The sequence below is a fragment of the Pristiophorus japonicus genome, chromosome 20 (genome assembly GCF_044704955.1).
Source record: "Pristiophorus japonicus isolate sPriJap1 chromosome 20, sPriJap1.hap1, whole genome shotgun sequence".
Taxonomy (NCBI): domain Eukaryota; kingdom Metazoa; phylum Chordata; class Chondrichthyes; family Pristiophoridae; genus Pristiophorus; species Pristiophorus japonicus.
Genome location: NC_091996.1, coordinates 5,060,738 through 5,078,746, shown reverse-complemented (window position 1 = coordinate 5,078,746; position 18,009 = coordinate 5,060,738). Strand labels below are relative to the sequence as shown.

The window sequence follows — 18,009 nt, the reverse complement described above, 5'->3', positions numbered from 1 at the left end:
CTTTACAGCCAATGAAGTACTTTTGGAGTGTAGTCACTGCTGTGATGTGGGAAACGCAGCAGCCAATTTGCGCACAGCTGTGGTAATGACCAGATAATCTGTTATTTTGTTATGTTGATCAAGGGATAAATATTGGCCCCAGGACACCGGGGATAACTCCCCTGCTCTTTTTCGAAATAGTGCCGTGGGATCTTTTACGTCCACTTGAGAGAGCAGACGGGGCCTCGATTTAAGGTCTCATCCAAAAGACGGCAACTCCGACAGTGCAGCGCTCCCTCAGCACTGCATTGGAGTGTCAGCCTAGATTTTTTTGGTGCTCAAGTTCCTGGAATGGGACTTGAGCCCACAACCTCTGACTCAGAGGCAAGAGTGCTGCCCACTGAGCCACGGCTGTACATGAAAGTCAGGACAGGAGTGGCTCAGTATCAGAAATAGTTCCAGTCAAGCACTGAGCCTTCAGGAAGCTGAAGTATTAATATTTAAAATATACTCATTTCCTGTGGCCCTGCACATAGGGACTCAAGACCAAGTGTGGCTTTCACATGGATGACACTTAACTGTCCACTGAAGCAAGCCACTCAGTTGTATCAAGCCGCAAACAGGGGTTCAAGAAGACAGTTCACCACCACCACCTTCTCAGAGGAAGTAGGGATGGGCAATAAATATTGGCCTTGTTAGTGAGAATTAATAACAAAAAAATGAAGCGAGGTTAGAGGGCAGGAGATAATTGGAGCAGTGCATGCAGATACATGTAATTCCATTCTCATTCTGCAGTCGTACATTCTGTCCTTATTTTTAATTTAACACTTAATTATATATTATTTATGGTTAACTATCAGAACTATGGCAATTTGCAGCAGATATGGTTGTAGCACAGTAGTTTCTCTGCAGGATGGGCTGAGGAATTGAGATACACAATTGCAAAGGGGATGGAGTATAAAAGCAGGGAAGTCTTGCTACAGCTATACAGGGTATTGGTGAGGCCACACCTGGAGTACTGCGTGCAGTTTTGGTTTCCATATTTACGAAAGGATATACTTGCTTTGAAGGCAGTTCAGAGAAGGTTCACCAGGTTGATTCCAGGGATGAGGGGGTTGACTTATGAGGAAAGGTTGAGTAGGTTGGGCCACTACTCATTGGAATTCAGAAGAATGAGAGGTGACCTTATCAAAGTGTATAAGATTGTGAGGGGGCTTGACAAGGTGGATGCAGAGAGGATGTTTCCACTGATAGGGGAGACTAGAACTAGAGGGCATGATCTTAGAATAAGGGGCCGCCCATTTAAAACTGAGACGAGGAGAAATTTCTTCTCAGATGGTTGTGGAAATTGCTGCCTCAGAGAGCTGTGGAAGCTGGGACATTGAATACATTTAAGACAGAAATAGACAGTTTCTTAAACGATAAGGGGTTATGGGGAGCGAGCAAGGAAGTGGAGGTGAGTCCATGATCAGATCAACCATGATCTTATTGAATGGCGGAGCAGGCTCGAGGGGCCATATGGCCTACTCCTGTTCCTATTTCTTATGTTCTCAACCTGAGGCGTTATAGCGCCATCACTGGCAGGAGGGTGTAATTACAGCATGATGAGTTTACATCTGCAGTTTCCATTCTAAATGTCGATAGAGGAATTCCACATTGGAAAATCTACCCTATCAATTCCTTCAATCATCTTAAACACCTCAATTAGATCACCCTTTAATCTTCTATACTCGAGAGAATAGGAGCCTAGCCTGGTGCAGCAATCCCACATCAGTTTGTCATTTCATGCCGTGCTCAGCTAAGCCCGTGTGTTTGCCGGTGTGCAACGACCACCCCACGTTAAAAGAACACACGCACAGACATTTTCCACTCCTCTAACATCAAGTTCGGGACCTGAAACGTCAGGACCCTCATGGACAACCCCAACAGCAACAGGCCGGAACGCCGCACCGCCATAGTTGCCCGGGAACTTAGACGCTTTGATATCGACATCGCCGCCCTAAGTGAGACCCGGCGGGCAGGGGAAGGCCAGCTCAAGGAACAAGGTGGAGGTTCCACCTTCTTCTGGAAAGGGAAACCAGAGGAAGAACGCCGCCTCCACGGAGTCGGCTTCGCCGTCAAAAACGAGCAGGTTGACCGCCTCAAAGACCCCCCCCCCCCCCCTGCAGGGTTAACGAACGCCTCGTGACTCTTCGACTCATCCTATTCCGGAATCACTGCGCCAGTCATCAGTGTGTACGCCCCAACACTCGATGCAACAGATGAGACCAAAGAGGATTTCTACTCAAACCTCGAAAAAATTCCTGCCCCGCGGACGACAAATTAATCCTCCTCGGTGATTTCAACGCCAGGGTCGGCAAGGACACAGCCCTCTGGGGAGGCGTGATTGGCAAAGAGGGGGTAGGGAAAGCCAACTCCAGCGGTACCCTACGCCTGACAAAATGTCTAGAACATGAACTAGTCATCACCAACACCCTTGCGATCCCTGGCTCGGATGATGACACTCGCTCCAAACACTGGCACCTGCTCGACTATGTCATCATCCGAGCCAGGGATCGCAAGGATGTGCGCATCACCCACGCCATGACAGGAGCCGACGACTGATGAACCCACAGCGCTTGGTCTGCCCTCCAGGCCTCCATAACCAGTGCCTGCAAAGAGACGCTCGGTCACTCGACCAGGAAACACCAGGATTGGTTTGATGAGAACGATCAGGAGATCCAAGAGCTAATAATCACAAACGCAGGGCATTTCTGAGCCTTAAGCAACAACCCAACTCCGGAGCAGCAAAGCAGCATCAAGGCTGAGGTCCAACAAAAAACCCGGGATCTAAAGAACAGGTGATGGATGGAGAAAGCACATGAGATACAGCAGCTGGCCGACAGCCATGATGTGCGAGGATTCTTCATCACAGTCAAGGCCACCTATGGCCCAAACACCCAAGGCCCCACCCCACTGCTGGCCAAGAACGGGGAAACACTCATCAAAGACACCGAGGCAGTGAGGGCCCGCTGGAAGGAGCAGTTCGAAGATCTCCTCAACCAAGATTCTGCCTTTGACTCGAGTGTTCTCGACTCAATCCCACAGCATGCTACTCGCCACCACCTCAGTAAAACCCCAACACTGCACGAGGTAGAAAAGGCCATAAGACAGCTTTGGGAGAGGATGGAATCCCTCCTGAGACACTGAAGTATGGCGGAGAGGCACTACTGGCGCGAATACATGACCTCATCTCTCTCATCTGGAGGGAGGAAGCATGCCGGGACATCTCAGAGATGCAGTGATCGTGGCCATCTTTAAAAAAGGAGACAAGTCCGACTGCGGCAACTACAGATGAATCGCCCTGTTATCAGCCACTGGGAAAGTCATCGCTAGAATCCTCCTCAATCGTCTTCTCCCTATGGCTGAGGAGCTCCTCCCGGAGTCGCAGTGCGGATTTCGTCCCCTATGGGGCACAACGAACTTGTTTTTTGCAGCACGACAGTTGCAGGAAAAATGCAGGGAACAGCACCAGCCCTTATACATGGCCTTCATCGACCTTACAAAGACCTTTGACACTGTCAACCGCGAGGGTCTATGGAGCGTTCTTCTCCATTTCGGAAGCCCCCAAAAGTTTGGCATCATCCTCTGCCTGCTCCACGACCACATGCAGGCCGTGATCCTTACCAACGGATCCATCACAGACTCAATCCACGTCCAGACTGGGGTCAAACAAGGCTGTGTCATCGCCCCAACCCTCTTCTCAATCTTCCTCGCTGCCATGTTCCACCTCATAGTCGACAAGCTCCCCGCCGGAGTGGAACTAAACTACAGAACCAGTGGGAACCTGTTCAACCTTCGCCATCTCCAGGCCAGGTCCAAGACCACCCCAACCTCTGTCGTCGAGCTACAGTACGCGGACGACGCCTGCGTCTGCGCACATTCAGAGGTTGAACTCCAGGATATAGTCGACATATTTACTGAGGCGTACGAAAGCATGGGCCTTACACTTAACATCCGTAAGAAAAAGGTCCTCCACCAGCCTGTCCTCGCCGCACAGCACTGCCCCCCAGTCATCAAGATCCACGGCGCGGCCCTGGACAATGTGGACCACTTCCCATACCTCGGGAGCCTCCTTTCAACAAGAGCAGGCATTGACGATGAGATCCAACACTGCCCCCAGTGCACTAGTGCAGCCTTCGGCTGGCTAAGGAAAAGAGTGTTTGAAGACCAGGCCCTCAAAACTGCCACCAAGCTCATGGTCTACAGGGCTGTATTAATACCAGCCCTCCTGTATGGCTCAGAAACATGGACCATTTACAGTGGACACCTCAAGTCGCTGGAGAAATACCACCAACGATGTCTCCGCAAGATCGTACAAATTTTCCGAGAGGACAGACGCACCAATATTAGCATCTTCAACCAGGCCAACATCCCCAGCATCGAAGCACTGACCACACTTGATCAGCTCCGCTGGGCAGGCCACATAGTTCACGTGCCAGACACGAGACTCCCAAAGCAAGCGCTCTACTCGGAACTCCTTCACGGCAAACGAGCCAAAGGTGGGCAGCGGAAACATTACAAGGACACCCTCAAAGCCTCCCTGATAAAGTGCAACATCCCCACCGACACCTGGGAGACCCTGGCCAAGGACTGCCCCAAGTGGAGGAAGCGCATCCGGGAGGGCGCTGAACACCTCGAGTCTCGTTGCCGAGAGCATGCAGAAACCAAGCGCAGGCAGTGGAAGGAGCGTGCGGCAAACCAGTCCCACCCTCCCCTTCCCTCAACCACTGTCTGTCCCACCTGTGACAGAGACTGTGGTTCTCGTATTGGACTGTTCAGCCACCTAAAAACTCATGTTAAGAGTGGAAGCTAGTCCAAGGGACTGCCTATGATGATGATGATTGTGACAAAATATGTATCTGTTATTAGGATGGGAAAGAAAGAACTTGCCTTTATACAGTGTCTTTCACACCATTGGTACTTTACAGCCAATGAAGTACTTTTTGGAGTGTAGTCACTGTTGTAATGTAGGAAACACAGGAGATAATTTGCGCACAGCAAACTCCCACAAACAGCAATGTGATATTAGCCAGATAATCTGTTTTAGGTGTTGGTTGAGGGATAAATATTGGCCAGGACACCGGGGAAAACTACCCTGCTCTTCTTCGAAAAGTTAGCGAGCAGCGCTGATGAATGTTCCCGGTAAGCTGCGTTTTGTTCTGCGCGGCCTGTTTCTTTAAATCCGGGGTCCCTTTAAATTTCTGCACGTGCCGGTATTTACAACGTAAAAGCCACTGAGCGGCCTGCGCGGGACCAGACAGATTACTACGCGGCCGTGCGCGTGCGCAGCTGAGCAGGAATGTTGGCGCTAATCTAAAGAAAGAGCAGCGGGGGGCATGGTAGACGAGGCACCTTTCCCGCTCACCCGTTTCAGCTCCTCCTCAGCTTTCCGGTCGGTGGCCTGCGTGTTAAATTTCCTCCAGTTCTGAACCGCGGCTTCGAGGGGCTGGGATGGGACCTCTGCATCGTCGAAGTTCACAAATATGGCGTTGTGGGGACGGCGCGCTCGCCCCAAGCCAATCAGGTTCTCGTTGGAAAGTTTTGGAGGAAGGTGTCCGTCCCTACAAAACAAAAAAAAACGGCGAATAACTTCTACGGACGACTGACACGCAAACCAAATTTTTCACTGTTCTGTCAATGCCAGATAACGTGCCCACATAATTCAAGAATGGAACCCTTCCCTTCCTCTTGGTCCCCAGACAGTGGAGACACAGGCAGGCCACCTGCTCCAAAACCGAGACAGTGCCGATCTACAACCAGCTGTTGGGAGATGTACCTGCGATTTCCCACGTCAGTCTGTCATTCCTAGCCACGCCATCTGTAATGTATGCACCCCTGTGAGTATGCTTACAAGACTGTAGAGTTGAAAAGTTGTAGAATTGGGAGTGGCTTAGCCAGTCACGTGATGGTCACAAGACTCAATTAAACCCCGGCCAGTTAGGTTCGGGGGATCCACAATGAGGCAGGTGGTTGTGAGCCTGGTGGATGAACTGGTAATGTGCAGTGTGATTGTTAAACCTTTTGCTAATAAACCAACTAGTTCTTAATAGCAATGTGTTGCTATGAATTCTTAAGCAAAGAACCCATGAAGCAAATACATTACACCATCGTGACAAAATATATATTTATTAGGACATGACAGCGTGAACTTACATTTCTATAGCGTTTTTAATGATCTCAGGTCTCTACCTCTCTTTCCACCTTTAAGGCAGTCCTTAAAACTACCTCTTTGACCAAGCTTTTGATCATCTGCCCAACTTTCTCCTTATGTGGCTTGGTGTCAAATTTTGTTTTGTAACACTCCCATGAAGCGCCTTGGGATGTTTTACTATGTTAAAGGTGCTATATAAATGCAAGTTGTTGTTCCAAAGCACTTTACAGCCAATTAAGTATTTTTGAAGTGTAATCACTGTTGTATTGTAGAGAAAAGTGTTGCCCAAGGGTCGGTACTAAAATCACGGCTTTTCTTGATCTATATTAATGACTTGGATGTGGGTGTACAGGGCACAATTTCGAAATTTGCAGATGACACAAAACTTGAAAGTGCAGTGAACAGTGGGGAGGATAGTGATAGACTTCAAGAGAAGATAGATAGGCTGGTGGAACGGGCGGACAAGTGGCAAATGAAATTTAACGCAGAAAAGTGTTAAGTGATACATTTTGGTAGAAAGAATGAGGAGAGGAAATATAAATTAAAGGGTCCAATTCTAAAGGGGGTGCATGAACAGAGAGACAGAGGGGTATATGTGCAGAAATCGTTGATGGTGGCAGGGCAGGTTGAAAAGCGATTAAAAAAAGCATATGGGATCCTGGGCTTCATAAATAGGGGCACAGAGTACAAAAGCGTGGAAATGATGATGAAGCTTTATAAAACACTGGTTCGGCCTCAACTGGAGTATTGTGTCCAATTCTGGGCACCACACTTCAGAAAGGACGTGAAGGACTTAGAGAGGGCGTGGAAAAAATTTACGAGAATGGTTCTAGGGATGAGGGACTTCAGTTACGTGGATAGACTGGAGAAGCTGGAGTTGTTCTCCTTGGAGCAGAGAAGATTGAGAGGAGATTTGATCGAGGTGTTCAAACTCAGAGGGGTCTGGACAGAGTAGAGAGAGAGAAACTGTTCCCATTGGCAGAAGGGTCGAAAACCAGAGGAGGCAGATTTAAGGCGATTGGCAAATGAACCAAAGTGGTATATAAGAAATAACTTTTTTTTTTTAAAAACAGTGTGAGTGGTTAGGATTGGGAATGTAATGCCTGAGTTGGTGGTGCAGGCAGACACAATCACTGCTTTCAAATGGGAGTTGGATAAGTACCTGAAAGCAAAAAATTTGCAGTGCTACGGGGAAAGGGCGGGGGGAGTGGGATTAGCTGAAGCGCTCTTGCAGAGATCCAGCACAGGCTCGACGGGCCAAATTACTTCCTGCCATGCTGTAACCATTCTACGATTCTAACCAATTTGCACACAGCAAGTTCCCACAAACATCAATGAGATAATGACCAACTCTCCTTTGAATCCTGCCATGGGATCTTTTATGTCCACCCGAGAGCGCAGCCGGGGCCTTGGTTTAACGTCACATCTGACAGTGCGACGCTCCCTCAGATCTGCCCGTTTGGCAGTGCGGCACTCCCTCAGTACTGCCCCTCCGACAGTGCGGCGCTCCCTCAGTACTGCCCCTCCGACAGTGCGGCGCTCCCTCAGTACTGCCCCTCCGACAGTGCGGCGCTCCCTCAGCACTGCCCCTCCGACAGTGCGGCGCTCCCTCAGCACTGCCCCTCCGACAGTGCGGCGCTCCCTCAGTACTGCCCCTCCGACAGTGCGGCGCTCCCTCAGTACTGCCCCTCCGACAGTGCGGCGCTCCCTCAGTACTGCCCCTCCGACAGTGCGGCGCTCCCTCAGTACTGCCCCCCCGACAGTGCGGCGCTCCCTCAGTACTGCCCCTCCGACAGTGCGGCGCTCCCTCAGTACTGCCCCTCCGACAGTGCGGCGCTCCCTCAGTACTGCCCTGGAGTTTCAGCCTGGGTTGTGTGTTCAACTCCTGGACCGGGCCTTGCATACACAAGCCTCTGACTCAGAGGTGGGACTGTTACCCACTGAGCGTGGCGGACCAGAGAAACCTTCAGCAGAGAAAGAACTACAAGGGCACTCACAGTTGCCCCTGGCCCTTCTTACATAAGAACATAAGAATTAGGAACAGGAGTAGGCCATCTAGCCCCTAGAGCCTGCTCCGCCATTCAACAAGATCATGGCTGATCTGGCCGTGGACTCAGCTCCACTTACCCGCCCGCTCCCCGTAACCCTTAATTCCCTTATTGATTAAAAATCAATCTATCTGTGATTTTGAATACATTCAATGAGCTAGCCTCAACTGCTTCCTTGGGCAGAGAATTCCACAGATTCACAACCCTCTGGGAGAAGAAATTCCTTCTCAACTCAGTTTTAAATTGGCTCTCCCATATTTTGAGGCTGTGCCCCCTAGTTCTAGTCTCCCCGACCAGTGGAAACAACCTCTCATTTTGTCTATCCCTTTCATTATTTTAAATGTTTCTATAAGATCACCCCTCATCCTTCTGAACTCCAACAAGTAAAGACCCAGTCTGCCCAATCTATCATCATAAGGTAACCCCCTCATCTCCGGAATCAGCCTAGTGAATCGTCTCTGTACCCCCTCCAAAGCTAGTATATCTTTCCTTAAGTAAGGTGATCAAAACTGCACGCAGTACTCCAGGTGCGGCCTCACCAATACTCTATACAGTTGCAGCAGGACCTCCCTGCTTTTGTACTCCATCCCTCTCGCAATGAAGGCCAACATTCCATTCGCCTTCCTGATTACCTGCTGCACCTGCAAACTAACTTTTTGGGATTCATGCACAACTCAAAAGAGTTTAAGTGACTCAAAAGAGTTTCATGCACAAAGAGCCTTGTAAATGTCAGGTGTGTCACCCAGGTCGGGTGGCACAGTTTAATATTTATGTTTTGCAGGTAGACTCTAAAAGAGTTTCATGCACAAAGACCCCCAGGTCCCTCTGCACCGCAGCATGTTGTAATTTCTCCCCATTCAAATAATATTCCCTTTTACTGTTTTTTTTCCCCCAAGGTGGATGACCTCACATTTTCTGACATTGTATTCCATCTGCCAAACCTTAGCCCATTCGCTTAATCTATCTAAATCTCTTTGCAATCTCTCTGTGTCCTCTACACAACCCGCTTTCCCACTAATCTTTGTGCCATCTGCAAATTTTGTTACACTACACTCTGTCCCCTCTTCCAGGTCATCTATGTACATTGTAAACAGTTGTGGTCCCAGCACCGATCCCTGTGGCACACCACGAACCACCGATTTCCAACCCAAAAAGGACCCATTTATCCCGACTCTCTGCTTTCTGTTAGCCAGCCAATTCTCGATCCATGCTAATATATTTCCTTTGACTCCGCGTACCTTTATCTTCTGCAGTAACCTTTTGTGTGGCACCTTATCGAATGCCTTTTGGAAATCTAAATACACCACATCCATCGGTACAGCTCTATCCATCATGCTCGTTATATCTTCAAAGAATTCCAGTAAATGAGTTAAACATGATTTCCCCTTCGTGAATCCATGTTGCGTCTGCTTGATTGCACTATTCCTATCTAGATGTCCTGCTATTTCTTCCTTTATGATAGCTTCAAGCATTTTCCCCACTACAGATGTTAAACTAACCAGCCTATAGTTACCTGTCTTTTGTCTGCCCCTCTTGTCTACAATAGCTAGCGAGGAGCTGCCAAGTGTCACTGATGGAGGCTGGCAGCAAGTCGCTCAGCTCTGCCGGACAATGGGAACCAACAGGAGGAATTAGAAAGACAAAGCTTTAAAAAAAAAAATCAGGCAAAATAGAATCATAGAATAGAATAGTGCTACTGAGGGAGTGCAGTGAAGGTTTACCAGACTGATTCCAGGGATGGCAGGACTGACTTATGAAGAAAGACTGGATCGACTCGGCTTATATTAATTTAGAAGAATGAGAGGGGATCTCATAGAAACATATAAAATTCTGACGGGATTGGACAGGTTAGATGCAGGAAGAATGTTCCCGATGTTGGGGAAGTCCAGAACCAGGAGTCACAGTTTAAGGATAAGGGATAAACTATTTAGGACCGAGATGAGGAGAAACTTCTTCACTCAGGGGATTGTGAACCTGTGGAATTCTCTACCACAGAAAGTTGTTGAGGCCAGTTCGTTAGATATATTCAAAAGGGAGTTAGATGTGGTCCTTACAACTAAAGGGATCAAGGGGTATGGAGAGAAAGCAGGAATGGGGTACGGAAGTTGCATGATCAGCCATGATCATATTGAATGGTGGTGCAGGCTCGAAGGGCCGAATGGCCTGCTCCTGCACCTATTTTCTATGTTTCTACCACACAGGAAGAGGCCATCGGCCCAGCGAGTCTGCGCTGACTTTTTAAGAAGAGCAATCCAGTTAGTACCACTCAGAGCCCTGCAATTTTTTCTCCTTCAAGTATTTATCCAATTCCCCTATTGAATCTGTAACCACCAGCCTCTCAGTCAGTGCAGTCCAAATCCTAACCACTCGCTACATGAAAAAGATTCATCACGTTGCTTCTGGTTCTTTTGTCAATAACCTCAAATCTGTGCCCTCTAGTTATCAACCCTGAAGCCATTAGAAACAGTTTATCTTTATTTACTCGATAATAAACACCTCTAGCAAATTCCTCTGAGCTTTTTCTGCTCCAAGGAGAACAACCCCAGCTTCTCCAGTTTATCCATGTACCTGTAATCACTCATCCCTGGAACCGTTCCAGTAAATCTCTTCTGTCCCCTCTCCAAACATCTTTGCGTCCTTCCTAAAGTGTAAGTACTCCAGCTGGGGCTAAATTAGTGGTGTTTTTAGGTTAATATAAATGGTATAATTAGCTTGGAGCCTTCAAGAATCGCTCAGGACAGGAAACATTTTGGGGAAGATGCAACACTCTTATTTTGGTGACTGAAATGGTCAATGCAACGAGTTCAACTCCCGCCATGGGTCACCTGTACTGACCTGTGCTGGACTTCTGGCCGGTAGAAATAATCCACAGGGTTATCCACACGGGAGAATATCGGCGGCGGGATGTAGAGCGGTAATTCCTGGTCGAAAAACTCCTTGTGCTCGGGTTTGCGGAGGATGACCTTGTCGTACATGGACACTTGGGAGCCGCCTGTCGCAGTGTGCATGGCCAGGAACTGGAAGTCAGACATTCCTATCAGACACGATCAGAAGACCCACATGTAATGAATATGGTCGTATGGAGGCTGGGGGGTCACAGTATCAGAAAGGAGTTCTCATTTCATGCAGCCCGTGTCCTAATTCACACCAAGTCCCGCTCACCCATCACCCCAGTGCTCTCTCCATCTCGGTAATCTCTTCCAGCCCCACATCCCTCCGAGATGTCTGCACTCCTCTAATTCTGGCCTCTTGCGCATCCCGGACTTTAATCACTCCACCACTGGCAGCCAGACCTTCAGCTGCCCAAGCCCTAAGCTCTGGAATTCCCTCCCTAAACCTCTCCGCCTCTCCCCATTTCTCTCCTCCTTTAAGATGCTCCTTAAAACCTACCTCGTTGACCAAGCTTTTGGTCATCAGTCCCCAATATCTCCTTATATGGCTCGGTGTTGAATTTTGTTTGATAACGCTCCTGTGAAGTGGGACGTTTTACTATGATAAAGGCACTATATAAATGCAAGTTGTTGTTGTTGTCAGTGTAGGTAGAAGAGCAGTAACTAGATGACAATACTGTCCCATTCATCTTTTGAGGTCTATAGCATTGGCAGAGGACAGGATCAGGCTTATAACTAATAGCCTCCATATCAAAAACCAGCAAGGGAGTTAAGCTGAACACTGTGAATCACCGGTTAGGCCTCAGCTGGAGTATTTTGTCGAAAGGGTGCAGACAAGATTTACCAGAATGGTACCAAGGATGAGGAACTTCAGTTACGTGCAGAGACTTCGAGAAGCTGGGATTGCTCTCCAGAGAGCAGAGAAGGTTAATGAGAGATTTAATAGAGGTGCTAAAAATTATGAGGGGTTTTCAGAGAGTAAATAAGGAGAAACTGTTTCCACAGGCAGGAAGTTCAGTAACCAGAGGACACAGATTTAAGATAATTGGCAAAAGAACCAGAAGGGAGAGGAGGGGGATGCATTTACACAGCACACTGTAATGATCTGAAATGCAGGACGGTGGAAGCAGTTTCAATATTAACTGTCAAAAGGGAATTGGATATAGACTTGAAAAGGAAACATTTGCATTGCTGCAGGAAAAGAGCAGGGAGTGGGGCTAATTGGATCGCTCTTTCAAAGAGCCGGCACAGGCACGATGGGCCGAATGGCCTCCTATGCTGCGTGATTTGATGATATCCTGCTGTAACATTCCCACATAAAGACTGCCGACTTGGGTAAGCTGCTTGTGAAACCAGAGTCCAGCACCTTCTGAGGAGGGGAAAAGGATTCCTCTGTACTTAACCCAAGACAAACTTACTGAGGACCACCTTAAACAGCAATTGCCCCAGAGGGCAACAGGGGAACATGCTACTCAGATGTAAAAAAAAAGACCAGCCCAAACCAATCTCTTCTTAATGCTGCACTGAAACAAAAACTTGCATTTCTATAGCGCCTTTCACGACATCAGGACGTCCCAAAGCGCTTCACAGCCAATTAAGTATTTGGAGTGTAGCTCCCTCAGCACTGCACTGGGAGTGTCAGCTGAGTCAGAACATCGTGGGTTAAAGTCCCACTCCAGAGACTGGAGCACAAAAATATATGCTAACGCTCCCGTCTGCTCTCAGGTGGATGTAAACGATCCCATTCGAAGTTTTTCCCTTGTGACCTGACTAATATTTATCCCTCAATCAACATCACTAAAAACAGATTATCTGGTCATTATTACATTGCTGTGTGTGGGAGCTTGCTGTGCGCAAATTGGCTGCCGTGTCTCCTACATTACAACAGTGACCACACTTCAATAAGTACTGCATTGGCTGTAAAGCACTTTGGGATGTCCAATGGTCGTGAAAGGCGCTACATAAATGCAAGTCTTTATTATTTCCCCATCTCTTCTAAAGACACCCAACAGCATCCACACGCGGGCTAATAACCCATTACCCTGGAATTTGTAAGTGGTCCCAATAAGTCCAAGGATTTCCATTTCGTATTTGACCTCCTCTTCACCGGCCCCTTCCTCTGGAGATGTCTTTGCTCCTGCTTTCCTCCTCCTTCTCTTGACCCTGAGCAGCATGCTGGTCGAGGGGAAGCGGTTGGCACACACAGGGTGGCAGTAAGGATCCTTTGGACGGAAGTACAGCTCAAGCCTCCGGCACGGATCAGCGTAGGTCTGTTCGAAAAGAAACAGATTTCGAAGGAGGAATTGAGTTAGACCTGAACAGCACAACGAGCTTTGTGAATGGTTTGATGCAGTGAGAGCTTTACTCTGTATCTAACCCCGTGCTGTACGTGCCCTGGGAGTGTTTGATGGGACAGTGTAGAGGGAGCTTTACTCTGTATCTAACCAGTGCTGTACCTGCCCTGGAGTGTTTGATGGGACAGTGTAGAGGGAGCTTTACTCTGTATCTAACCCCGTGCTGTATCTGCCCTGGGAGTGTTTGATGGGACAGTGTAGAGGGAGCTTTACTCTGTATCTAACCCCGTGCTGTACCTGCCCTGGGAGTGTTTGATGGGACAGTGTAGAGGGAGCTTTACTCTGTATCTAACCCATGCTGTACCTGCCCTGGGAGTGTTTGATGGGACAGTGTAGAGGGAGCTTTACTCTGTATCTAACCCCCTGTACCTGCCCTGGGAGTGTTTGATGGGACAGTGTAGAGGGAGCTTTACTCTGTATCTAACCCCGTGCTGTACCTGCCCTGGGAGTGTTTGATGGGACAGTGTAGAGGGAGCTTTACTCTGTACCTGCCCTGGGAGTAAGAACATAAGAACTAGGAGCAGGAGTCGGCCATTCGGCCCCTCGAGCCTGGTCAGCCATTCAATGAGACCATGACTGATCTTCTACCTAAACTCCACTTTCCTGCTCTATCCCCATAGCCCTTGATTCCCTCAATATCCAAAAGTCTATCGAATATACTCAAAGACCGAGCCTCCACAGCCCCCTGGGGCAGAGAATTCCAGAGAGTCTCCGCCCTCCGAGTGAAGAAGTTTCTCCTCATCTCGGTCCTAAATGGCCGACCCCTGATCCTGAGACTGTGCCCCCTGGTTCTAGACCCCCGGCCCGGGGGGGGGGGGGGGAAACACCCTCCCTGCATCTGTCGTGTGTTTGATGGGGGAGGGGGGGGGGTCAGGGGTCACTCGCTCACCCGGGAAACCCCCTCCTCTCCCCCGAGGGTCTCCAGCATCCTCCGGGGGTCGCGGACCATCCCCGGGTACTCGGCGCAAACCAGCCGCTTCCCGGCGTCGAAATGGATCTTGTCCGCCATGGCCTGAGCGCCGAGGCCTCCCGCTGACCGCCGGCCGGACTCGGACTCCGACTCCGTTCGCCCAACCGCCTCCGCCATCAGCTTCCGGCCCCACACCCAACCGCCTCCGCCATCAGCTTCCGGCCCCACACCCAACCGCGTCCGACTCCACACCCGCCAGCAGCAACAAACAGTCCCACCGGAGAAAGGTTCCGCCTCGCCGGGTCCTCATATTGAATTATATTCAACTACAATAATCATTAAACGTATTCATGATATATTCACATACAGAAAGTATGCAACAGTACAGGATATTCTAGTCGCATTCCACACAAAATTTAGAATGTGTCAATATAGAATGGACATTATATATACAATATTGAGACAGTAATATATTCTCACTATTTGACATCTATTGTACATTCCAATATATTTTCATTTATCATTGGGAAAATTGAATTCCTACATAAGACATAATATACCAGAAATGTTTAATATTTGCAGAGACAGGAGATGCCAAAACATCTAATCATTATAATTTTGTGGATTTACTGTTATTTTCCCTTAAGTGCTTGCCTCATAGCACTGCTCATAAAAGTCAGAGAATTCACAGTTTGAGAGCAACAGCCGTCTGATTCTATATTTATATGATATATTTTGTATAGTAAGTAGGAGAGTCTTTAGGTGTTAACAGTCCTGTAATAAGTATAAAGGGTTTGCCGTGAGATATGCTGTCTGCTGTTAACATGAAGTTGTGTTTAACTAGGTGTGTCCCTTTCAGGTCATCAATTTCAACTGGTCCAGAACAGAAATCCAGTCTTCTAACTCTTCTATTCCTTATGGGGAAGTTCTGTGAATAAGTATATTCTGAGATCAATTAGAGGCTAAATGACATTGATCAACAAAGTTTGATTTAACATAACAGCCTCAATCCATTTCTGCTCTCGAGAGTGCGTAGAAATTCTTCAGCATGCTGTTGTAAATAGGCAGCTGCTTGTAAAAAAAAAAGACTTCCACTTATCATCATCATAGTCAGTCTCTCGGAATCGAGTAAGACTTGCTTCCACTCCTGAAGTGAGTTCTTTGGTGGCTGAACAGTCCAATACGAGAGCCACAGACTCTGTCACAGGTGGGACAATTAGTCATTGAGGGAAGGGTGGGCGGGACTTGTTTGCTGCATGCTCTTTCCACTGCCTGTGCTTGATTTCTGCACGCTCGCTTTAAAGTATGTACATAAGGTCTGCCCACCACCAGGGGACACGACCGTCGGAGGTCCTAGGTGATATGTCTTTACTGTACAGCATAAATGCACACGAGGCCCATACTTGAGAGGTGGTCACTCTGTGACCAGTTACTTTTATTACCAAGACCTCAAGTGATGAAGGTGGGTGGAGCTTCCCCTTTTATACCTGAAAGTCCAGGTTGGGAGTGTCTCCCACAGGTTCACCCCCTTGTGGTCAATGTTCTCAAGTTGTACAACCTAGGTCAGTTTATACATGGGTTACAATGACAGTTGAATACATGACATCACCTCCCCCCCAAAGTCTTATTGGGATCACAGGTAAAGTCTCTCTGGTGGTTTACGCTCCCTTGTAGAGCGCCTGAGTTGGGGCTCCGGTTGTTGGGCGCTGGCCTGAGTGTCTGCTGTTTGCGGTGCCTCAGGCCTGTCCGGACTGCCCACAGTGACTGAGCTCTCCTCCCTTTGGTTCTGGTGTTCGGTCACCTGTGGTGGAGTAAACTCTACGTCGTGTTCTTCCTCTGTTTCTTCCATGGGGTTGCTGAACCTCCTTTTAGTTTGATCCACGTGTTTGCATCGGATTTGTCCATTGGTAAGTTTAACTACCAGAATCCTATTCCCCTCTTTGGCAATCACAGTGCCTGCAAGCCATTTGGGCCCTGCAGCGTAATTAAGGACAAAAACAGGGTTATTGACATCAATACATCGCGCCCTCGCATTCCTGTCATGGTAGTCACATTGTGACTGACGCCTGCTCTCAACAATTTCTTTCATAGTGGGGTGTATAAGGGATAACCTGGTTTTGAGCGTCCTTTTCATTAGCAGCTCTGCGGGTGGAACCCCTGTGAGCGAGTGTGGTCGGCATCTATTGGCCAACAGGAGGCGTGATAAGCGACTTTGTAGGGAACCCCCTTGGATTCTGAGCATCCCTTGTTTGATTATCCGCACTGCTCGTTCCGCCTGGCTGTTTGAGGCCGGCTTGAACTGTGCCGTTTTGACATGGTTGATTCCATTGCCTGCCATGAAGTCCTGGAATTCAGTGCTTGTGAAGCACGGGCCATTGTCGCTGAACAAGACATCCGGTAGACCATGCGTGGCGAACATTGCCCCTAGACTTTCTACCATGGCAGAGGATGTGCTTGAATTTAAAATGGCACACTCAATCCATTTGGAGTGGGCGTCCACTACAACCAAAAACATTTTTCCCATGAAAGGATCTGCGTAGTCCACATGGATGTGTGACCATGGCTTGGTGGGCCAGGACCAGGGGCTAAGGGGGGCTTCCCTGGGTGCGTTGCCCAGCTGAGCACACGTGTTGCACTTGCGAACACAAAGTTCCAGGTCTGCATCTATCCCTGGCAACCAAATGTGTGACCTGGCAATTGCCTTTATCATGACAATGCTCAGGTGCTCATTGTGAAGTTCTCTGGTAAACACCTCTCTGCCCATCTGGGGCATGACTACTCGGTTTCCCACAATGGGCAATCGGCCTGAATCGAGAGTTCATCCTTGCGCCGATGAAACGGTTTAAATTCCTCAGGGCATGCCCCGTACGTGGCTGCCCAGTCCCCATTCAGGACACATTTCAGCCATGAACTCATTGAATGGCGGTGCAGGCTCGAAGGGCCGAATCGCCTACTCCTGCACCTATTTTCTATGTTTCTATGTTTCTTAACTAAAGACAGTAGCGGGTCTTTATTTGTCCAGACTTTAATCTGACATAGGTGTGCCTTCGCTTTTGAAAGCTTCAGTAGCCATGACCATCTCAGCATCATGCTCAGCTGCCCCCTCAGTGGTGGCTAGTGGGAGCCTGCTGAGTGCATCGGCGCAGTTTTCAGTGCCTGGGCCGTGCCGAATAATGTAGTCATAAGCCATAAGTCATAGGCGGCTAACGTAAGTGCCCACCTCTGTATGCGGGCTGAATCATTCGCATTTATGGCCTTGTTGTCGGCTAAAGGGACATTAGGGGTTTGTGATCTGTCTCCAGCTCAAATTTCCTGCCGAACAGGTACTGGTGCATTTCTTTTACTGCATATACACATGCTAGCGCTTCCTTTTCTACCATCCCGTAGCCCCTTTCTGCCTGGGACAGACTTCTGGAGGCATAAGCTACCGGCTGTAACTGACCATTGGCATTCGCATGCTGCAACACACACCCGACCCCATAGGACGACGCATCGCACGTTAGAACAAGTTTCTTACACGGGTCATATAACGTTAACAGTTTGTTGGAACATAACAAGTTGCGTGCTCGATCAAAAGCCCTTTCCTGGCTGTCCCCCCAGACCCAATCGCGACCTTTGCGTAGGAGCACGAGTA

At 48.7% G+C, this 18,009-nt stretch overlaps 1 protein-coding gene across 4 annotated transcripts in view; it reads right to left on the bottom strand.

Annotated features, from left to right (window-relative positions):
- Positions 1-14,562, bottom strand: part of gtf3c5 (general transcription factor IIIC, polypeptide 5) — a 44,792-nt gene extending 30,230 nt beyond the window's left edge. For 3 of the 4 annotated variants that reach the window (XM_070863675.1, XM_070863676.1, XM_070863674.1), the window contains exons 1-4: positions 14,355-14,562; positions 13,153-13,381; positions 11,056-11,254; positions 5,387-5,582 (exon numbers count right to left, since the gene is read on the bottom strand). In XM_070863675.1, coding sequence (XP_070719776.1) covers positions 5,387-5,582; positions 11,056-11,254; positions 13,153-13,381; positions 14,355-14,552 — 822 coding nt within the window. In that variant the 5' untranslated portion in view covers positions 14,553-14,562. Of the gene's footprint in view, positions 1-5,386; positions 5,583-11,055; positions 11,255-13,152; positions 13,382-14,354 lie in introns of those variants that run through there. The other variant, XM_070863677.1, reaches the window with a different exon arrangement.
- Positions 14,563-18,009: the final 3,447 nt, after the last annotated feature.